A 24173-nucleotide genomic window follows, 5' to 3' on the forward strand; every position below is an offset into this window, starting at 1 on the left:
TTTTCGTTGCAGGTACGTTGCGGTTGTTATTATTCCGTCGAAAATTCGCGTCTCACGAGGCGACGCGGTAGAAGTCAGAATTATTTGTGGATATGCACAGGAGATGGCATATCCAGCCACGTGACGGTCTTCGGCCAATCGACAACAGCCTCGGCGACCTCTTTGAAACGTATAACCACCTTCGATCTGGTCGAAACTCGAGTGAGCGCCATCGAGTTTGTGAAAGGGGTTTCCAGCGATCTTACCACGCTCGCCAGTGATCTCGTGTGGATGGGCACGGATTCTCGGAAAATCATAATCTACGCTGCGACGGAGCCCGAGAAGGAGGAGGAGATCGGCAGTTATCCCGTCTCGGGACCCGTGACAGAAATCAAGTATCATTGCGACAACGTGTTCGTCGCCTTGGGCACCGGCCTGCTGCTGCTCTTCAAGCGACAAGCCGACGGCACTTGGTCCTTCAAAGATCCCTTCGCTATCTCATTCGGCAGCGATCCCGTCTCTTGCTTAATGCCGATCAACACATCGGTTTACGCCGCTTGTGGCAAGAAGGTGTGGGTACTTAACGCTACTTCGGGCGACATCACCAAGAGCTTCAGCGTGCAGCACGAACACGTCGGCAATGTGAAACTCATGGCGCATTCCGGCGTCGGTCTTTGGGTGGCCCTAAAAAATTCAAGTACAGTCTGCCTCTATCACACGGAAACGTTCAAACACTTACAAGACATCAATATAGCGTCGAATGTGCTGAGAGTGACGAAGATGAACAGCCCCTCGAATTCGTGCGGCAGCACTCTCGCTGTTAATAATCAAACCGCGGTGATGGTCACCGCGCTGCTGGCGTGCAAGGGCCTACTGTGGGTCGGCACCAACGTGGGAATCAGCTTGACGATTCCGCTACCGCGTCTGGAAGGTGTGCCCATCATCAGCGGCCGCGTCAACATCTCGTATCACGCTCACTTCGGTCCGATCACTTTCCTGCTGGCGATACAAAACACGAAGAGCGCGGTGTACTCGACGAAGGATCGCGCCAATGACGACGAAAATGTACAATTGAGGGCGAGAGACGTGGAACAAAGATCGGGACGGGACAGAACGAGCTTGGATTCTTCGGCGAGCAGCAACCTGTTGAAATTGAAGCAACAACTGACGGGAAGCCCGGTGATGCTGAGACGGAAACGAAGCAAGGAGTACGAGTACAGAGGATCGAAGACGCTGCCGAGAGGATTGGGCGCCGGCTGTGGGCTCTTGTCGAGCTCGTTTTCCAGCTCGCAGAGCTCCGGCGAGAATTGCGACGTTTACGGGCTCTACGGCGAACTGATGTACGTGAAAGATTATGAAAACGAAAACAGTTCGGGCATAGATCCGATGTACGAAACGCTGAGGCGAAGCGACCCGGAATTGGCAGCGATACCAAATAAAGTGAGTACCTTGGACCGTAGATTAAAAATGAAAATCACTAGGCCCAGGTCACTGGATCTTTCCAATTGGTCGGTGGACTCGCACGCCAGCTCTCTGTACACGTCTTCCGGATCGGAAGAGAATTTATCATTAAAAACTGGAAAGTTATCGCGTAATAGTAGTATAGCTAGTCGTAACGGTCCCTATGACCTCTCTGCAACTAACAATAGTGTACAATCGACGTTAGAAGCGACGTCCGCGAGTAATGTTAAGGCGAACGGTAAGAAAAACGGTAAAGTGATGCAGCAGATAGAGCAGCCTAAAAGAACGGTCTTGACGTTGATGGGCGGACGCGGCTACATCAATTGGAGGCAGCTCCACGCGCAGTCCGGTATTGACAAGAGTTCGAAAACGACCTACACGTTCAAAGATCCGAACAGCAACGACGCACATATTGTCTTATGGGAGATGAAGTTATGATATTCGATCGCGTTAGGCCTTATCGTTGTACGTCGACGTCGGTGCGAAGGAGCGAATCTTTGACGCTGATATCTATGTATATTGTAGTATCGGAAAGTTGGACCAAAAGAGTACTCCGTGGAACTGCTAACGCTTTAGGTGAAATTGCTGGTAATTGTAATGGACCGTTTTTGGTTATGATCAGTTTTTTTTCATTACGTAGAATTGTAGCAATAAATATTCGCATTTCTTTTTTCGATTGTATGTGATGTATTTGTTATTTTTCAAATGATGAGAATCGAGATGTGCATTAGAGCGTCCCTTGCAATTACTGGATTATTTAATAGAAACTCTTTAATCTACGCATGATTTTTAAAAATCAACTTTTCTCGGGAAGGATAACGCTTTATTAAATAAACAGACTGAAATATACGAATCGTTGCAGCGCACGACAAGATTAATATGAATTGAGTGCTGGATACTGTTGCACGCCGAAAGCGAAATGCTTCCGTCTCGTATGGAAAATAGTTGACAACATTTCGATGCGATACATGTATAACGCATCGATTGCGATGTATCGTTTCTAGATGTGAATTGTTCGAAATTTATATCTGTTCAAGATGCTATATGAATCTCGTTAATGTATGATAAAACATGTGATAAAGTTACAAAATCTCCCCGAGAAGGCGCGCGCGCGCACAAAAACGGAAACTGTGAAACGTTTCATATCAATAATTCATCGTACGAGTACTTGTTGCTGAAATATTTTGCTTGCACAGCGCACGCATGTCCATGTTCGATTAACTAACAGATTATTCTTTAATTAAAATACAATTGGTTGGCTAAGACTGTGCATTAACATGCGAAATATTCACCGCATGTCCTGCGGATGTGCTGTTAGAAATTTTACCACGTTGTTATAAACAATTGTTACAATTGTTTCGTACCTATATGCGTTATCTATCGTGATGCATATTAATTTCAGGGAAAAATAGCCGAATGGAAGCATTGGAGAATTATCCAGTTTTATGCGGTTATATCGAAATTATTTTTTTTTTTTTTAAATTTACATGTGCATTATTTCAGCTCTAAGGGGTAATTTTTCTGCATCGTTCTTGCATCGGTCAAGATTTAAATTTAACCGCAATATTTCATTGGGCAATTATTTACTGTTTTGAAACTGTAACTAACAATACGGTTTTATGCCGAATTGTACAGGTTGAAACTATCGACACGATCGATGAAAAATCGTTTTGATATTTGATACTCGCCTATGGAAAGCTTTATGATGCATGTGATATAAAACAATATAATGCATGTGCATTATATCCGCAGTAGTGTACAAAATCCAGTTTCATGAGATTACTGTTTGCATTGATCTTTGTTCTGCTGAAGAGGTTTAGTAAAACTGAGGGCATTTATCCACAACGTTCCAGAAAAGCTACTTAAAATCTCATTATTTACAAGTTTTGGTGAACATTGACCGGATAGAAGTTGATCATCTGATTTTTATGGTAATTATTATTTAAATTAACAAGGCTTACATATGAAATACAAATTGTTGTTCAGAAATATTCTTTATAGCGATATCGTGATGATGTATATTGTGAGGAAATAATTAATGAAAGTTGTCAAATATTTGTTAGAATTTTTCAGTGGATCTCTTGGAATAAATCATACGAAAAGCTTGTACACTCCAGCAGCATGGGTGTAATTAAAGAAAGAAAAAGAATATTTATATACGGCTGTTGCCTGTTCGCCCCTTGTGATAATTATTGAAAAATTTATAGTTTCAGTTATTCGATGAAAAGAAAAAAAAAAAAAAAAATCTAATTTTTTATGAAACCCTAATGCTGTCCAGTTTTTGATACCGATATGATCGAGTGTACGGTGAAAAGTAGCCGGTCTATGTACATATGTTTCGTAGGATGATGATAGTGTATGTATTATGAAACCGTTGAATAGATTTATATTTTGTACACTAATTTTGTTCAAATACATAGTCTTAATTTGTATTTATACTCTTAGCACGCGCGTTAGTTATACAACGAAACTTTACTATGTATTTATTACTGATAGTACGATGTTGTGTCATATCGTTATAAATGGAGAATCTTGTTACTTTGCTGCCGAGAAGAGAGAGAGAGAGAGAGAGAGTGAGTGAGAGAGAGAGAAAGAGAGAGAGCAGCGGTATAGTATACCTTTTGTTCATTGTAACATTATATGGCTACATTAAAAAAACTATTTCAAGTAAGAATCTTATCTTTCATTTATTTAATGCGATTTTTATATTATAATTGTTTATTTAAATAACAGGATTCGTTTGCAAGGTGATTAAGAGTGGACATTCGCCATCGTGGACATTGGTATAAAATGCAGCTTGATATAATCCCTAATGTTATTTGTACAACGTTCAATATAATGTGTAATATCAACTGTCCTTCAACACCTCCTTCAAAATAGATCCTGTATTTCTGGCTGGAATAAAGTCTGGGAATGTTGGAAGAGTCACGTTCGGCAGCAACAGTGTCGATTGCGCCGACGACGTGGATTGCGACTGTTGCTTGTTATATCCCGGCCGCGGAGACTGCAATTATAGGGCATAATGAGACGGCGTTCTTTTAGACGGAGAATAATTAGCGAACATCGTCACTTACTGAATTCACGATCGGCAAAGCTGGTAATTGAGGCTTTGGCTTGGATTCACTTTCCAGAAATCTCACGAAGGCCGTCGATAGGGACGCCTCCTGATCCTGCAAGATTACACGTACCGTGAATATAATTGCAGATGGAATTGTACAAGTGGAAATTTTTTATATCAAATATTGATCAGCCAATAAGCGGTGAGAGAAATGTACCTTTGAAGACGCACTGCCGTTATTGCGTAAAAGGCTGTTCAAACCAGTTTTATCCTTTTCCAATTCGGTAAAGTCCAGGACGTTGGCAAACACCCGGAGTATCGAAGACTTGTCCGACGTAGCGGAAGACAAGTAACCCAAAAGAAGATTTTTGACGAGGGTTCTGCAAGAATTTTCCAGATATTTTTTTTTTTTTTTCCATTTCTTTCAAAGCAAATGTTATTTTTCCTACTCACTTGTCGACTTTTCCCTCGTCGAGTTCTGCCGCTTCTTTTACTTTCTGGTCGGCAAAGTTTAGCAATTCCGTCAATCGTGCAACTAGAAATGTATAGCATATATATATTCATTGTATACACATTAATGTATAACAAAAGAAAATAATTTACAAGAGCTATCTTTTTAAACTACGATATTTTCTAAGTGAGAAAATAAAGAAAAAAAAAAAGAATTGGATAATGCATTCATCTACGGGGAACCGTTTTCTTTTTCGTTTTTCCGTCTTAATTTTTACGGGACTGTAGATACCTAATTAAAACAAGTCGATTAGAAAATTTCTGATCTTTATATACACCATGCGCGGTCCATCGTTGTAAGGTTGACGGATTGTGGTAGCTCGGAAAGGCACGAGCGTAAGTATAACACAAGTACTGGTTGCCTCGACATCACACCAGTACCTGATGCAATACTCTCGCCTGCGTCTTAATTGCTCATGCTGCATTCTTCGTTTTTATCATGCCGTTCTACGAAACTAAGGTTGCGCGCATGCCACTAGAATTAAAGAAGCCGTTTTAGTTTATGTATCCGTACTCCAGTTACACATCAGAGATACGTTCGGGTTCCAACAGAGTTTTGGAGGGGACAACTTATACAATACTTTATCGCCACCCTTATTTACATATAAAGGTTCCTTCGAGATTTATGGAATTGTTGTGCACAGGGACTAAGTTTACACGACATGCTATAAACTGAGCACCACAGTTAAGTGAAAGTGAGCAATTTTTCTGATCGATATATAGGAAAAAGAGATCTCTGACTAAAAAGTTTATAATTTTGACGAATCACGGTAACGGGTGGGAAACCCCACGAGGTAATATGAGATTCTCTTATCTACACACTCACAGTTACCGCATGAGATTACCCACGCGATCGCTACCAAATTATAATTATACATATTCATGTTTATATATAATATTTTCAATATTTGTGTTTGTATATGCACTAACACATGTTGCAGTATATATATAGAATGTCCCATTATAATGGCCACATACACAATTTTAAAATTTAGAGATCAACTCTCGAAATATTTGAAAAATTCATGAGACGGCTAAGTGATGAATTGTAGAATTAATATTTCAAAATCTGTTAGCATCATTTGAAAACATGATATCGTACATTAATCGAGGAAAAGAAAATAAGACAGTGGCAATTGTTTTGGGACAATTCTATCGAATTTAATATTACAATTAGCGTGTAATTATGATTGTTTTACGCAATCTGGTGTATTCGATGTTGAAACATGTGGAGCAGCTTCCAAAAATAATGGCTAATATTTCATAATTACTACTATCTTGCATGCATTTCAGCTCATGGCGATGAAATTATATTAAAATAATGACTGCATCTCCCCCAAAATATCGACAAAAAATAATACCTACTACATGCAAGATAATAACGTACAAACTTGCTAATATGAATATGTAGGAATGAAATTACTACGGTTCTATGATATACTGTCAAATAATTATGCTAACAATTAGTAGTAAAATAATAAAACAGGAAACAATGATTCGATCAAAGGAAAACAGAAAATACTCTTAATATGGTTATTTCTTATATGTAAAAGAAAGCGCAACACTGATGAATTGTTTATTTTTTTCTGAATGCTTTTTGTTATAAAAATCACCAAGGGGAGTGGGGGGGGAGAAAAAAGAGATTCGCATGTGTGCAGAAACGTAGGTACCAGCACCAGTGGGCAAATTGCATGAACCAACCAATACGTGATTTGTGAGTGTGCAAAGGCGATGATCCAGTTCGTAGCCAGATACCAGCAAGAATCCTGGGTTACTGTAACAATCCCAGAATTACCAGCTGATATTTGACTACATCACCGGATTATGTACGTGTTTTGCTTTCGCAGATTAGTCACAGAGCGCGAATACACTGATCAATCCGTGAGAACTCCATAAGAATTCGTTCGTTTTTCGACAATGCACGCTTTGTTGTGCTTTTCATATCATGCCTTACGTTATATTATAAGATTTCTTTGATATTACAGCGTTTCTTACATACTATGTGTATGTATGTTTTATACTTGATATTATTTACATTGTAAAAATATTTGCAGAGCAAAAATATAAATACAAAATCTAGGATTTTCAGAACTATCTATAAACTAGAATAGGACTTCTATGAACTAAATTTTGCCTGATTTATCATATTCTAGAATTCATACATATTTAGTAGAAAAATTTGATTATAGAGATTTATACATTTGCAGAGCGCGATTAATTTCTCATTATTATCAAGATTAAGATTTAACACACACAGAGCCGTCGTAATTTACGCAGCCGATCATTAATGATATTATTGAATCGACACAATTTATTCTCATGTCTTTCATAGAATATTATTTCATTTTTAATTTATATCTTTACACAAAATGCAGCGCATTATCGATTATATTTGTGTGTGCTGCAGCGCGCAATTCGATTTATCGGTTAACCGCAATGTGTTAAAATAGAAGCGGAATTACGTAAAAAAAAAAAATATATATATATATATATATATAAACAGCCTTATACGTGATGGTGAGAAAAACTCACTCGTAAATTATTTTTTACATGATGCATGAAACGATTTAATTTAAAAACATTAATCATGCTATAAACGTCAAAAACAAGATGCAGACAGTGCTAAAAAATGCTAAAAAAAAATGCTAAAAAAAACTATGCAACTTTCGAGGATGATTACCTTCTTCGTTGAATCGCTCGATTTGCGCGTCCTTTTTCTCAAGCTGCTCGCTTAGCCTAGAGGCAGCTTGTAAGCATTCCTTAGCTTCAGACAATTGTTGCTGTAAGCACACGTGCATGCAACAGTCCGATTAGAAAGTAAATTCGATTCGATTGTTGGGCGAGCAAAATGTACGAACAAACCTTGAGAATTGAAATTTCTTTCAAAAGTTCATCTTGTTTCCTATATGAATCGTTGAGCTGGGATCGAATCTTTTCTGTGGCCAATATGACGTCGCGTTCCTTATCTGCAAGTTTGACATCACGTAATAAGAATGTTGGACTATAAATACGAGTGTATAACATTTATGAAGAGAGACGAGCATTGCTAACACGTAATCAACAAACGATAAGTGTAATATGAAATTTGTATGCGTCGAGTAACTATAGTTTACCTTGTTGAAACTGCTCCAAAACTATTTGCAAATTCGTCAAAGAGGCGGACTGCAGCATAATGTTGTCTTCCGCGGCGGACAGCTTCGCCTGTATCTGGTCCCTCTGTTGCGTAATTAGAGCTATTTGTTGCTGCAACGTTTCCACCTGCTGATTCGCCCTAATATTCGCCGATGTGAAAGCGGTCGAGCTACTTTTCACCTTTTCTTCGGCCTGCAACAATTTCGCCTCTAATTCCTCGCGATTTCTTTCGGAGATCAAGGCTTCTTCCGTGTAAGACGATTCGATCTCGACTAAATGTGTTCGCAGCCTTTCTAATTCTTTAGCGGAATTGGCTTCTTTGATCTGGCTTTCGGTAAGCTGGTTTTGCAGAATTCTATTGTTAGATTGCTCCTGCAACAGAGCCGCCTCCAGGGCGTCGCATTTTTTATTCACGATTTCGCCGCTCTGCACGGTGCGATCGGCAGTTTGATCATCGTTGTTGCAGCTCTTCTGTAAACTCTTCGAATGTTGTTCTTCTACATTCGCCTTATCTCGTGCCTCGTTCGCTGTTTGCTCGGCAATTAACCGCTCGATGTGAGCCCCCTGCTCATTTATGTGTTGAACCATCCTTTGCATTTCATTTTGATACTGCAAACTCTCGTTATGTTTAATAGAGATGAGTTGCTCGAATTCATTCTTCTGGCTTCTAATTATGGTGAGTTCGTTCGAAAGTTGCATAATAGTATTATTCGCACGTGTGATTTCACCTTGTAGAACACTCATCTTCTCGTCCTTCTCTCGTAAGAGATGCGAAAGATCTTCAATAGTTTTTCTAGCCATCTCCGCCGCCAGCTTATCAATCTCGAAAGTAGTTTGCAATTCGCTACGTAGTTGCGTAATTTCCCGTGTTAGATTTTCCTTGTGCGCTTTTATGATATCTCTTTCTCGTCTTTCTTCATCGATGATGGATTCAAGCGCTTGTCGCTCGTTATCATTAGATGTCGCACTTGTTTCTTTTGATACCAAATCCTGCTTTTCTTCCACGCATTTAGCCGTAGTTCTGACTAAATCGTCTTGAGCAGTTGAAACTTGTTCCTCCATCTGTACCTTTGTATTAATTTTATCTATGTTTGCCGAAGATAAGTTCGCGATATCTTCTTGTTTCGGCTGCGTTTCTTTAGCATGAAGCATTTCTGCTTTTTGGCCCGCGAACTCGAAGTTAAAAAAGTTTTGTAGCGTGCTCAATCCCTCCGTAAGCGATGTCGCAAGACCCGGATCGTTTTCAAGTTTTCTCGCTTCCGTCGCTCGATTTTGGACATCCCCTTTTTCCACTTCAAGCCGTTCGCACCGCGCCTTTAACGCGTGACGTTCGTTCTCCAATTCTGTACAATGTTCCTGCACTTGGCGCAATTTCTCTTTCGTTCGCGACAATTCGTCCTTGTAAATCGACATCTCCTGTTTCAAATCTTCATGTTCTTGCTGAAGCAACGACATCTCTGTGTTCAAGAACTCTATCTTATCCAAGAATTCATTGTGCGTGGCAGTTAATTGCTTCGACAAAGATTCATTCTCCTTTTTTAATATTTCATGATCCTGATTGAATTTTGCCAATTCATGCTGCTTCCCATTAATTTCCAGCAGCATCTTATCCAATTCTCGTTCCTTACGTGAGATATCATTTTCCAAGTCGGATTTCACGAGAGCGGCTCTATCAAGCTGTTTCTGCAAATCATTCAACAGATAACTATTTTCTTCCTGTTCTTTCTCACGTTCTTGTAAAAGCCTATTGTGTCGCGTGTCCAAATGCATGTTTTTCTCTAGCAAATCTTCATTCTCTTCCGTCAATGCACGCGCAGTGTCCTGTAGAGATGCAATATTACTTTCTAACAATTTCATTTCTGCCACCGTCGCTTCCAATTCCCGCGTTACATTTTCATGATCAAGTTTCAATTGCTCGTACAACATCCCGTCTTCGTTCGAGTCTTCATTCTTTTCCAAAAGTACTGGAAGCTCTCTGTTTTTCCTCGACGAATGCGCTTGGCGATTCGTATCTTCTTGCGAATTATTGTGATTTATCAAAGACGCTTCTTTGTTTTGCGCGGCGGACGAGATTGGATCTGTTTCTCGTATCCTCTCGTTTTCGGCTAAGAGGCGTTTTACTTCCTCCCGCAATGTTTCGACCTCCATTTCCAAAAAAGCTACTCGTTCTTCGCTCGCTTCGGGGATAGACGGCAGGTTCGACTTTGCTTGATTAGCTAAAGCTTGATTAACTAAAGCTTGATTCTCCAGCAACAGAGAATCGATATGAGATTGCAATTCGTCGCATTCTTCTTGCAAGCTGAATTTCACTTCCTCGGTTTCCTTGAAATTTCCAATGATCTCCGTTATCCTCCTTTCCAAAACGTCCAATTTCCACTTACTGTCGACGTACTGCTTCGCGATGGTTTCGAAGATCGTTTCGTCCGGTTCGATGCTGCTTATGGTGTGATTTTTCAAAATTATCTGAACTTTCTCAATGATATCATTAATACTGCTCGATTCCGTGACGTCTTCTCGAGAAGGAAGCGTTATTTGAGCGTATTGGTCCGATTTTTCTACATTATCCGTTTGGGCAGACTGACAATTCGATTTCGCACGGGCATTTTCATCGAGTTTTGCTTGTAATTCGATTGTCCTTTTTTGGACCTTATTGTAATCTGTGGAAAGCTGCTCGTACGCATCTTGCAGGAAGTGATGTTTCCTATTACTTTCTTCTTTGAGTGACAGCAGTTTTTCTGCACAAATAGAAATGTATGCTACTGTGATTTTCCTACGAGCATTAGTATATAAAAATAACTACTACTTACCAATCGACTGCGCATGCTCTTCGTCCAATTTTTCCATGGCGTTCGAAAGATCCTTATTTTCATTTTTAAGTTCTTCTATTCTTGTTTGTAATATTTCTTCTTTGTTAGACGGAAGTTCCTCGATCGCGTCGTTCGATTTGTTTTGCAGCTTTTCGTGATCCTTAATCTTCTCATGCGTCTCACTTTCGATTTGTAAAGCTTTTAGCGCTCCGCTGACTAAATCGAATTTCTCGCGTGAATTCAGTTTCGATATCACCGAACGAAAATCGTGAATAAGGCTGGCTTCGTCTAACTGGATATGTTTAGCGTTTCTTTCCGCTTCCCGGGTCTAAGAAAATATCCCAAATATCGATAATGAATGTCATGAGAAAATATAATCTCTAGTTCTTTAATAAGAATTTAATTTCAGTTTAGGTTTCGTTCAGTTTTACATTCTTTGGAGGCAAAATTGTTCAAAGCAGCCGAAAGATCGCGACGCAATTAACAAGAAGAAAATTGGAAATCAATACTTGGTAGATTATATCAGCTTTAACAGGTAATTTCTAAGATTTCAAAATAAGCATTTAACTCCTGAAGAATATTTCTTTTTCTCTCCTCGATGACACAACTTTATGTTTTATTTATGATTCATTCTTACATGAGCAATCACCTTCTTCCCAATTCTGTTACGATTGTGAACTCTTTCCTATTTACACAATTAGAAATGGATGGACGATGTAACAAATACATAATTGATGTGGCGCGCCATACCTTTTCCTCCATCTGTATTATACGGTTCATCATATCCTGTTTCGCCCGTACAACCTCTGCCTTCTGATGTCCATCGGTAATATCGTCCTGCAAGGATGCGTCACGCAATTGAATTAAACTCCTCTACCGTTTGTATCGCCGGGTTCGCCGCGGGAAAACTGTTGTGTGATAATCATTACCTTTCGAATTCGCTTCAACTCGCATTCCAATTCGCGCACTTTCACGGTGGCCTGAGCCAGCTGTTCCTGGAGCTGGCGCACATGATTCTGACTCCTCGCGTTTCGATTGTCGACGCAGGACGGATCCCAAAACACCCCGTCGCTGTCATCGCTGTGTTCTTTCTGCAACAAAAAAAAAAAAGAGAAAATATACATCGCGGCGATATAGATTTACCGGCCAGGCTTTTTCACGACTATGAATCTTGAACGCGGTCCAAGGTGGGTGCGCGCCGCTCTCCGATTCAGATAAATTTTGAAAGTCAATTCGTAGCTAGTCTGTGCCTAGTCCTCCGCTGCGGAGCGCCTGGGGTACGCAGCCAGATGGCTTCAATAAATAGGAGGAAGTCGGGGGAGGGACAATTGGATTCCCGCGGCCGCAAGTCTCTCGTTTGTCTTTAAAATGGGCGACGGAACGGCTTTTTAGATCGGCGTTTCCCATTCCGCCGCAGATGCGTAACCGATACGGGGAATCTTTTCGAGGTGAACGAAAAAGAGACGCACGTTGTCGAAATGCTAATGAACACATAGGTGTTATGCATACGACCCTGCCGACTCGGAGAATGCTATTGTGCCTCGGGACGATCTTGTACGCGCGATAAAGCATCGGCTCTTATCTGACGTGCCTCATCCCGGCCCGGGGTTCGGCGGGGAAGAGGAGGGGGGGGGGGGAGAAAGAGAAAAAGAATGAGGAAAACGGAGGACGAAATTTATTCAACGGGAAAAGTTTGAATGAAGATAGAGGGTGGGAGGAATCGAGACGCAGTGGCGCAGGAAACGACGCTCCTCGCGATCTTCCGATTCCTCGATCCGCCGCGCGCATTAGCGACATTAACAGATTAGCATTAGCGTATTAGCAAATCAAATAATGACGTTATATCATGCATGTTTCTTTTGCAATCGACCGCCGGTGGCGGCGTGTCCTCTCGGTGTCCTCGCCACCTGAACGCGCTTGAGAAAAGCCGCGCACACGGTCGAAATTGCGCGCCGATCGCCGCGCTGGAATCGCGTGGAAAATCTCCGTTCCAACTTCCGTCGCGTTTATAAGTGATTTTTTTTCCCTCCCCGCACAAATCGGTTAGCGCGATGCATCGTGCCGTTGCATTTCGTTGGTCCAAAGAAGCGAGCCGAAGTGGGACGATCCTAATGAATATGAAAGGAGGTTTCGTTGGGTCAGGTCAAGGAATAATGCGTCGTTTGACTTGCATACGCTCACGACAAGAGCCTCCACCTTTCCTCCCGTTACGGCCGCTTCTTTTTTCTCCGTTTTACACACACCGATATGTTAAGGAGTGACGAGCGCGAGAGATGTCCGATAATACAAACGCTTGCGACAACGTTTTATAAATCCTCGGCAGAAATATATGTATTATGTCAGTTTTTCATCGAGTTGCAGCGCGCGATGATGCATATGCACGTAAAACCGGAGCGCCCAACTAATAATCAGTAATTATAATTGATATGCGCAACGCTCGGGATTATTATGTGAAACCGATGTAGAAACGTGTTTGCGAGTGAAGAGCAGAGCGGAATAAATCGACGGATAGAATCCATCGTTTCAGAAAGAAGAGATCAGAGATCGAAATAAGAGTGTTCTCAATCCGCGGACAGCGACTTCGCGAAGCAGTGCTTCCAGCCGTTTCGCACGCGTCCGCGTAACAGCGGCCGTCAATTTTCGAGTCTTAAACTCTTCAAATCCCTCATTTAACGTTACGCGTACCCAATATTTATACGGTAAATACAGCAGTGCCGCCTTGTGCGTGCTTGATGCGTCGCGCGCATCACGCAGATAACGCAATCCTGATACTAAGCGTGGGAAAGGAAGTTGCTATCAATTGCAATGCAAACGCGAGTTATCGTAATCTCGCGATGAGGAATCAACGAGGGTGCCGTTTCGCGTTATCGCGCTATCGTTGCTATTTTCGGAAGAAAAAAATAAGAAGCGCGGGGAAGAAACAATGAAATGAACTGAAACGCGTCGCCTTACACGGAGAGAAACGAACCTTCATCGCTCGCACTAATGCCGATTCGATGCGCGCAGATGTTGCTCTATATGTCTATACGGACAGTAATGAAATTGCTATTATGGTGCCATATAACGTGCGAACATATGCTTTCTTCCAAGCGGAACGGCGCCTGCGTTTGTTCCATTATCTATTTTCGAGTCTTGCGCCAAGTCGCGAGAATGATTTTTCGAATGTCTCTTCCGGCGATTCGAAATTTTACACTTTGAGCGGAGAGGCGACCATTTTCGAAAAAGGACACGCGCGAGAACGATCGAGCAGCGATTGAAATTTGACGATCCACGCTCTTTTAATGGAGATTGAAGATGGTTTTTTTTTTTTTTTTTCCTACGAACAACAAGAATACACAGAATAGATATTCCGTGCGCGGAGCGTGGCGTGTTATTCGCGTCTTATTCGAATTTACCTTCCAGCGAGCGTGCCGCGCCACTTGGCGCACCGCACGCATTTTTGCTGATAATAAAAGGAATATCGCTTACAGTATTTCCATGTCTCGCGACGCGTTATGAAACACACTCCGCTTACGCGGAGTTTCAGGTTAACGCAGACTGCTCTAATAGCGTGGCGGGCATATTGTACCTGCGTCAGTAGAGGAACATAATAATGTCCACGATGTGACGTAACCAAGTGGCCGCGACGCGCACATATAAGCCGCACACGCGATGCCGAGTGCGCCACGAGTCGTCCGTGGTTCAGGGTTCAACAAATAATCCCGATAAATAACAGCAACTGCATTGCGTCAGGCGCCTACTTTTTTTCCTATTTCGCTCCGCGAATCGAGAGAGAGAACGTAGATTTAGAGCTGCGGGAAAAAAAAGTGAGAAACTTAATCGCTTAGCGTCCGACAAATAAATTCGCAACTTCAACAATGTACGTTGAAATAATCGGGGCGGGGAACGCGAGGTTTTCTGTTAAAATAGCAGCTCGAACGCCACGAGAAAGCAGTTTCGCTCGGCGAATGAGAACCGCAGGTTACTACTTCCGGCTTTGACTCGCATGACCCTTTGCATTGTCGAATATCCTGTGTCAAGTGTCGCTACGATCGCGGATGTTTCATCGCGCGATTTCATATGCGCGATAATTTATACGCGCTCGCAATATAATTGCTAAACGCATGAACGGTATCGATCGACGTTTACTACCTTCGATATTTGCACGCTCGTGGCGCGCGTTCGCAAAGGCCGTCGATTTTTAATAATTAACCGACCAGTGAATCGCGGTCGCGATTTTAATAATTATAACGCGCGCGCGCGCTCGCCGGACAGGATTGTTCACGAAGGAGAGGACATTATCAGCGCGCGTCGCAAATAACACACTGTCTCTCATGGTGTTGGATACTCAGAAGTTTGCGCTCAGCGCGTTCCTCCGCGGTAAGAAGCCGGTCATCGGAGACGGAGAGTCAGCTCGTCGCCATGCAACGGGTACAGCGAAAATACGCGACGGCTTATTGCTTCTCTCGAGGATTCTCGCTGGCGGCGGGAACGCGCGGTCTCCACGCTCTTGATTGCTGGCCAACGTGGCGCGCACGTAAAAGAACAATTCCCTGCGCGAAGACGAACGAATGAATTAACCGAATGAATATGGATGGCGCATGTTGTGTCAACATCGCTGTTAATATTAATTTTTTAGGATGTACGGCGGAAATAACACGGCGAGGCCTTCGGAAATCTTGAGAGGAGCTAATCTTGCCGACATCAGCGGGAATCATCTAGTCGAGATGTTTGTACGACGATAATCATTTCAGCGCGTTTAATCCGCATTAGACGTGTCCATATTAGATAATCCTCGGGTTTTACGTTTATGTTTATTCATGCAGGCGACGAGAGCCGTCGAAAGTTTCCGACGAATGCACGGACACGATGCAGCTACAAACGCCGCATAATGAAAACGAAATGAATAGCCTGCGTAATGCGACTTTTTACTTGTTTACAGAATCCTTTAAACTTTCTACGCGCCTCGCACGTTTCATTTCACATCAATGGACCTAATTTCCTAATGCCAGCTTTCAAGTCCTGCACAGCGATATCGGAAATTTATATTTTATATATCGCACGCATATTATGAATATTATAAAATCCGCCAGATATTTAAATCCAGCGTTCATTATTCGACATTAAAAGTCAGGAATATTAATTGCTCACATGTACATACTATACGCACGAATTAGAGTTTGAATTTGTTTATTTTTTTACTTGAAATGTGTCGCGGATTCTCATCAAGCGAGTTAACGAGTCGCTGCGGAATACATTTCAATACCTTTTCATATATTTTCTATTTCGAGAAATTCGCAGCGAAAAATCGAACACACATGCGTGTGTGATATATGCGCGTGTCCCCGAGTGTTTTATTTCGACATATATGATAAGTACGTATCGACTTTTATCATTTATGAGTAACATACTGATTTTTGCAACTAGCGCGATATATTTGTCCGAACGTTGTCGTTGCCGTCGCCATGCGCCAGCACAGGTAATCGTGCGCCTCACGTTGGTTAAGTAATCATAGGTAAGCTTGTCCTTCGTACATTATCTACCGATAACTCGCGAGCATAGCTTAAAGCGAAATAGGCGCAAATTCGACGTAGTTAATACCTGAAGCCAAATGGAAGTGAATACACTAATCGCACTCGCTCCTCAAATTTTAACGCTCCAAAATCAATTTGCTGCATTTTGTAGAACGTTTGCATATTAAAATTTTTTCCAAATTCCTTTCCTTTTCATTTTTCGACACTATTTTCATTCATAATAAAAATAGAGTAGTTTCTCTGAAATAGTACATTGAATTACACAAACAAATCTTAAAGTTAATTTCATATTTCGTTATTGAATATCTACGTTGTAGTTACGAAACACAAATGTTTTTTACACTTATCGGAAGACGATAGCATTCCAAAGATATCTCTACAAGAGTCTATAGAATCTATAAAAACTAATTCTATAAGAATATTAAAATGCTATCTTATTATTAATAAATGTTGAGTGTCGAAACGTTGGAAAAGAAAGTTCGCGATATCGCTTATTAAATTAAAAATAAAAATTCTTTCAATAGTTCGATATTATTTATCTTTATTTTAATTTTTGCGCAAGAGAAATTAATTGTAAGCTTGCCAAAAAGCGTACTGAAATGCTGAAACTCAATGCAAAAGTTACGACATAACTGCGAAAATGCATGTGTGCGCGCAATAAATTGCCTGGTCATCGCTTTGCGCGCGAAAGAATGGCGCAAAGGTCTTACTATTTTTTTTTTACATCGTAACTCTGAATCACATCACAAAGTACATCAAAATTCATTATTCGAACTTTCTTTTTTTGCGATAGAAAAAAAAAGGAATAAAAAAATAGATAAGAATAAGTAAAAAAGGAATTTGTCTTCTAGCATTCTTCCTTGAATATTAAAAATGATTAAGTAGATCGAGCATTTTTTCACGAATATCAAATGTGATTTTGCAATTGTCATAGATTAATGTGAAGACGGATTTATGTATCGACGCGATTTATCGCGTCATATTTCAATCGAAAGGTCAATAAAATGGTCATTTCGATCCGCAATTCGTCGACGAGAATTAACGCGTCTCGTGTATACAACAGAAACTGCCGCAAAATCGCCAACTTACGTGTGAATTGAGAAACGTGTCGATCTCTCGCGTCTTATAGTCTTTCGATCCGTGTCCCAAGAAACTCACGAAACAGCGACGTACGACGTTTCGAGCGATCCGATCCGGCTCTCTCGCGGCGACTCAGGCGACCGTCCCAGAGGTGAAACGGCGGTTGTCCACGGGCGGGTGTGCACGCCCAGGCCGTCGCACGTTGCGAGGTGCGCGATGCGTGTTCGCCGACGGACGACTGTACGTTTCGACGGCTACACCTTCCACCAGCTTAGCAGCGACCCTACGAAGCCGGAGGAAGGTGGCGGAGGAGGAGGAGGAAAACGGCAGGAGGTAGAGCTGCGGGACGCGGGACGGCGCACACGTAAGACTGACTGACTGACTATCAGCGGCGTGGATGCATAGTGTGCATATGTGCGATTTCATGCCGGTGCACTCAAACGACGGGTCCCCCGCGAACGTCGCGACGGAAAACATTTTGAAAAACGCTTCGGATTTGCGTGCCACTCGGAAATAGGACGGGTGAATGTTGACGAAATAATTGTTATTTAATATTCATAAAAATGCGGAGATGTACTCCCTTTCTCCCTAGAAATAATACTGAAAAACGAACTTTAGTGGATAAAGTTTGCATGCGGAGAGAATGCTTGCGTAATATTTAATTACATAATAATTAATGTAATGAACTGCCTATGATGTGATATAAAGGAAAGACGAGGAAATATTTAGAATAATATTTATAAGAAGTTATATCTTTAATAATAATTATTACATCTCAAATGTTGCTGTAGCATTTATTTCAGTACGTATTAGCTGTCCGTATCGCAGAATTTGTCCACTACTAAACTACAATCATTGAGATTAGATATAGTAATGTAAACTTGATTGCAACTTTTTTCCTGTTGCGAATCTCGTAACGCGCCAAAATCGCGAGTGGATTCTGCGTTTTTTGCTCCAAATATCAAAAAAAAAAAAAAAAAAAAAAAACACCATCTTCTCCGCAGATGATTTTGATATCGAAAGTGTGTGACAGTATTTTTTTCATCGAGACGCAAAACGCGTTGCAGACGTGCACAATGTAACTAAATAGACTTGCTACCTTTTCCGTTAGAATACGACCGTCGTACGGACGTGCTACGTGTCGCTGTTATTAACGCAGGCATCGACAAGACATTTTTATCAGCGCCCGTATGATAGTACTCGCTGCGGGCACAGCTGAAGGAAATGAGAGAACATTACCGAGAGCGCTATGGTAATCGCTATAGCAGAATCGACGGCCTCGAAGACCTCAGAGGCTATTTTTTTTTTTTCCCGATATTTGGGGCGAAAATAATAAGAATACAAATTTAGGAAAGGACGGACCAGGCTCGACGAGACACGACGGAACGCATTATGACGGGAAAATATTACAAATATTTATCTTTACGATCACGTCTGATATTTCATTTGTCAATAATGTTCTTGTTTACAGAATTAGAACAGGCCGATTTCGAGGAAAGAAGGACAAGAAGAAGAAGCGGACCAAAGTCTGGAGCGCACGACCGAAAAGAGGCGATGAAAGATTACAAATTGTAACATATAACTGTGTCTTCGCGGATAGTGTTATGTTAATGGTATTCTAATGACGTGTTATTCTTCCGTTTTCGTTTGCGAACACACAAGCCTTTTATAATTAAATCTGCCTAACGCTCTTAAAAATACGCTTTACAGTGTCGTAACGTTTACGAAACTGTGGAACTTTTAACCAATGAAATTGATTGCAGGTGTAAGAAGAAAATCGAGCAACACATTTTGAAGGAAGTGTATCTTGAAATAATTTTCGAGCGAAATCAAAATCGATTGAGACGAGCGAGCAATGTTGAACGACAGCGGAGAATAATCATAAGCGAATAATAACAACGAAGAAAATGTTGTCACCAACCTTAACGATTCCGTCGAAAGTTTTTATATGCCGAGCTTTATCGCACAAATGGTACCTGGTTAATTTCCGTATATAAGCCCGTTCGACCTGTATTTATAGCCACCCGATTGAGAGAGTAGCCATAGTCACTATCGTGCTGAAAACTGAGCAACCCCAGCCGCCGGTCGCTTATCATACTTGAAAGTATTATCGGCGAAAATGAAACTGGGGTGCTACGTGACCACCAATCGAAATTGATCGCTGACGCCAACTTATTGTATCCTAGAATTCGCATACGCGGCCTGATATGAAAGTTTCTTTCATTTGGCGTATTCATAGTCCGTTCTTATATTTAAGATTGTCTTAATTATGATCTTAAGATGCTATGAACCAATCAGAAAACCATAATATCTTAAGACAGTACTTAAGATAATCTTGAAATAAGAACGGACTATGAATACCGCCCATTGAGTCTAATGCATTATTTGATATAATTAGATAATTAATGGATTTTGCGTTAATATTGCTGCGAAATCTAATTAATAAATCTTATTAAATATTTTAAATATTTAAGATTAGCGCAAACTTCAAGAGAAGTTTAATGTAGCAGCGATAGTATTTTATTTTTGAAATAAACATGCACATATATTATTTTTCAGAGTCACGCGCGATTGTTTTGCGCTTGTGTCGTGAAATTGCACCGTCGATGAAATTCTACAGCAGCAGAAAAAAGAAAGACGAAAAATATAGAATTTCCATCGCTTAAACGATACGCAATCTACAATGTACAGATGTGTTAGTTTCGATGGACTTCAAGGACTATTAAACCGCGCTGCACTCATGCGGTATACGTAACAGCGCATGAATCATCGCATCCTTCTGCTTTCTGTGCCTTCCATATTTTGCCTTTACAATTCAAGGGAATTAGAAAATTGACACGCTTTCGTTTCCATCGCGCGTTGTCAAAAAAATTCAACTTTTGGCGAACTTCAATTTTCCGGTGTTAGCAAATGTTGACAGATTGATAGCAAATTTCGTCAAATTTCCTGCCAACACCGCTACCTATTTACAGCTATCTATTTTTCTAAAAGTGCCGACATACTCCCAAAAATTACAATTGACAAATTTCAGATCATTTATAATTCACTCGCATTCGCCGTTGTGACGATTAAAAAACCGTTATTCGACATAATATTATTCCAACGTGAACTTAAAGGAAAAGGAAGGAACATTTGGACAAAGATTTATCTGGAGTTGAAAAAGTTGTACGGGGTCCTCTTCTCAGAGAGAAATTCGTGACACATTCCACGAGAGGTGAGACCGATCCTTTGTTGATCCAAGATACGTAATAAAGAACGGGCAAGAACGCGCGCGGTGTTACCTTCTCTCTTATCTTTTTCAACTAACACTCCACGTACGATCCACATAAGAAATGAAGTATAAAACAAATCTAGGATATTTCAGGTCAAAGCCGCGGCACATATCTCGCAGCTCAACATAAACACTCTTTGATTTATAATTATAAACTTTGTCACACATCGTGTTTTATTTTTTTCTTTTTTATTGTCGTCGAAGTCAAAATTCACTCCCGGCTCCGTCGAAATTTTCACACGCGATTATCCAACTAAATGATATATTTAGACATTTTTTCGAAAATATATAATAGAAACCAATATCCTGTCGATAAGATGATATTATATCTCGCGAAACACAAAAGCACCTCTTATCTACGCGTTGATAAAAAAAATAACTTTTTTGCTATTAACAAGTACTATCTGTATCTACTAGGCAATGCCAAACGGTTAGCTTTTTTGTTATCGCGAGCGCACTCGCACGCACGCACGCACACACACACACACACACACACACACATAGCGTTATCGTTTTCGACTTTAACAATCGTGACAACAGCAAGTGACTAAAAGACTTCGGATCGCTCTCGTTGTTATTGTAATGATGCAACAATGAATTATCGTAGCGATGTGGGACTTGAGAGTTTCGACTGTTAACAAAGGGGGGGGGGGAGAGAACCGAAGAGGAGGTGAGCGCACGACGACGCTAACGTAAGCGGTTTATAGGTCACGTAATCGTGGAGTGGTTCTTACATTTGAAAAGGTGATAACCAATACGTCGAACGATCGCGAAAAACTGTGCTTACGCGTTGCATTGCGTCTAGCTAGGAAAAAAAAAAAGAGTACAAGCAAAACACGTTTGTGGATTATTCCTACTCTTTTATATTCTCGAATAAGACACAATTAACGATCGGAAATAATTATACCGATTGTAAATATTTAGAGATATTTTTACTCTCTAGCGCGGCAAGTCATGCTCAAATATTTTAAGAGCGAGGCGCTTTTCATTTCATTGCTAGTTCTCGCAACAATTATTATGAGTTATGTCAAGTGGGATTATTAACTTACCGATTCCTTGGACTTTGCGTTTATCTCAATGACAGTTTTCTGCAACTCACAATTCTGTCGGCGCAGGAGAGAGATCTATATGTAAAAAACAATACTCAATAAGCTATTACAAAATTAAAGCGCTATAAGGTTGTACCGAGATTATTGGATACTGCAATTTTTTTTCGAAATACTAATTTACTTTTTCCCTTTACTTCATGTGTGCAACACGTATCGCGCTGTAAGCGACAATAATTCTAGCATTAATCCTTATTTAAACGTGATCTTAATTGCTTTTTATTAGTTAACTAAACAAAAGGTAGAAAATTAGTCTAGTAAAAAGTAGAGGAAAAATATACTTCTTACAATTTTTATATATTCTTAAACTGTACTGTATTAAAATTAACATTATTTTTTTCAGGATGTAGGAGATAAAATTCAAGCTTCCTAAGGTCTGAGGCGCTCTATATATCGAAGAGCAAGGATGAACATGGACAGAAATAAAAATTCATAAATTTGGAATAGCAGCGCATTATAATCACTTTAAAAATTGCACGGCGGCAAAAATTTTCAACGCTTAATTTTATTGTTCGAAAGAGCAAAGATTTTGACTTATAATTAAAAAAAAAAAAAAAGACGATTGGAACGATTTTCGGCAGAGAAATGCTGTCAAGGACTGACTGGGCTCTTTAAGGTGTTCTCCGACTTAAATTTTAGGAAACACAATCAGAAGGAAGTCCGGTCGCACGTCGTGGATACAGGACGTGCGATGCGCGTTTACATTTGCCACTCTTATCTCGCGTTTGTATTATGATAAGAGGCCCAACTTTCCGATCCTCAATGCGTTATCTTATACGATCCCTAGGTATCTCTCACTCCCCTCCCCCCCTCCCCCCCCTCCTCGACTGAACGCGGTAGAAAGTGTTTCATCGTCAGATATATAAAGAGCGTTACTCATCATCACTTTTTCACAACCGAAATTCTTTTCGCAAATGCAAAGCCAAAACATTCTTTCATTGTTCTTCCACAGAATATCGATACTTTCGCGATATTTGTCATCTTTAACGATGTAAAAGAGATCGTAATATATTAGCGGATAAAGTGAAATGTGTTTGCCTTACACTCGTTCGCGATTATTAGGGAACACAACATCTGTTAAAATAATTTCTAATCACAATGTGATCCCTCGCGCTTATCAGACGGGTAGACATCTGTGCGTATACCGAGTGACTTTCAACATGGAAAATATATTAATGAAAGTTATTAGCTTCAGAATCTATCAATCTTCCGTCTTCAAATTTTTTTTTGCGGTATTATACGATCAATATTATAAACAAAATGGAAGGAGCTCTAGGCATTTAGTTTAACAATTACAAATTTATAATGTATAAATACTTACTTCTGCATCTTTTGTGGTGAGCAAATCCTGCAGTTGACTGCATCTTTCGTTCGCTTCCTTTAACGCCTTCGATCGTTCATCTAGAAATAATTAGAAAACAATCACTATTACATAATTATAAAATTTTATTAATTTTATTAATTATGTGCGAAATTTGATTGTTTTATTAACTCGTACTTGTAAAATAGATGAACAAATTTTTGACCGTAATTTGTGTGCGTGTGTGAACTGCGTTTGAAAATATCTTATTATCGTCCTTCGACAGGCAATTTAAAAAATTAGCCTTTTTTACGTCAATTTACAATGCAACTATTTTGCAGTTAATTACGTCAATTTGCAGTCAATTATTTTGAGCGTATAAGTTTGACAAGAATTCAAGGTAGTTTCAAGCGAACCGCCTTTTCGATATTCGTCCCTCGAATGGTAAAATAGAACTGTCATTTGACAGATATAACCTATTTCCACATTGAATTGTGCACTGACGAAAACGCCGAGACCTCAAATCGTGCTTTGATCTCGATATGTTTACACGTACCTATTTCTTCAACGATGCCTTCAGATAGAACGTCTCTCGTCAAATTCGTAATTTGTCCCTTTAAATTAGAGAGGCTAGATAAGCTATCACCAAACCATGACATTTTACGCGTTTGTGATCAACTGGCCAGTATCAATAAGTACACAAGCATTTATCACTGATGATGATCGTCGTGCATATGACACATTGCGATGATAATTATTTGGAATCGTTGTGACTAAACAAATTACAAAACATGCCAGCACGTACCACGTAGTAACCTCCACAAATATACACAAATGTTACAACTGCATGGTTGATAAATTTCGCGCAAGAAATTACTAGATTAGCGAAGATCGGGTTAAAGTTGTCGGGAAGAAAATACAGAGTGCGTTCTTGTTCACTTTTGCGCTAAAGATTT

At 40.4% G+C, this 24173-nt stretch overlaps 2 protein-coding genes and 1 long non-coding RNA gene across 7 annotated transcripts in view; 2 read left to right on the forward strand and 1 right to left on the reverse strand.

Moving 5' to 3' along the window:
- LOC105667359 (rho guanine nucleotide exchange factor 10) overlaps positions 1 to 4114 on the forward strand; it is an 18117-nt gene extending 14003 nt beyond the window's left edge. For all 4 annotated transcript variants that reach the window (XM_067355037.1, XM_067355036.1, XM_067355038.1 and 1 more), the window contains one exon: positions 13 to 4114. In XM_067355037.1, the coding sequence (XP_067211138.1) occupies positions 13 to 1878 (1866 nt within the window). In that variant the 3' untranslated portion in view covers positions 1879 to 4114. The remainder of the gene's footprint in view (positions 1 to 12) is intronic.
- Positions 4102 to 24077, reverse strand: LOC105667364 (thyroid receptor-interacting protein 11). The gene is made up of 13 exons (XM_012359112.2): positions 23774 to 24077; positions 23239 to 23318; positions 21861 to 21935; positions 11877 to 12038; positions 11698 to 11784; positions 10948 to 11275; positions 8122 to 10875; positions 7871 to 7974; positions 7689 to 7788; positions 4952 to 5033; positions 4716 to 4878; positions 4515 to 4610; positions 4102 to 4444 (listed from the first exon to the last, which is right to left on the reverse strand). Exons 1-13 carry the CDS (start codon positions 23874 to 23876, stop codon positions 4289 to 4291), a joined length of 4290 nt encoding a protein of 1429 aa, XP_012214535.1. The 5' UTR covers positions 23877 to 24077; the 3' UTR covers positions 4102 to 4288.
- On the forward strand, positions 16272 to 22961 carry LOC105667372 (uncharacterized). Of its 2 annotated transcripts, none has more exons than XR_010890219.1 (5): positions 16272 to 16441; positions 19012 to 19153; positions 19304 to 19512; positions 20100 to 20754; positions 22261 to 22961. It is a non-coding gene; the product is annotated as an uncharacterized lncRNA (long non-coding RNA). The 2 variants fall into 2 exon arrangements; XR_010890218.1 differs by lacking the exon at positions 16272 to 16441 and adding an exon at positions 17551 to 18062.
- Positions 24078 to 24173: the final 96 nt, after the last annotated feature.

This window comes from Linepithema humile, chromosome 5 (assembly GCF_040581485.1).
Source record: "Linepithema humile isolate Giens D197 chromosome 5, Lhum_UNIL_v1.0, whole genome shotgun sequence".
Taxonomy (NCBI): Eukaryota; Metazoa; Arthropoda; class Insecta; order Hymenoptera; family Formicidae; genus Linepithema; species Linepithema humile.

Excerpts from the sequence above, each read along its gene's own strand:
- LOC105667364 (XM_012359112.2), bottom strand. The coding sequence starts at position 23,876 with ATGTCATGGTTTGGTGATAGCTTATCTAGCCTCTCTAATTTAAAGGGA. Across the intron at positions 12,039-21,860 it reads ACGCAAAGTCCAAGGAATCG|AAAGAACACAGCGATGACAG; the intron begins GTAAGTTAATAA and ends TTTTTGTTGCAG. Across the intron at positions 11,785-11,876 it reads AGTTGAAGCGAATTCGAAAG|GACGATATTACCGATGGACA; the intron begins GTAATGATTATC and ends GCATCCTTGCAG.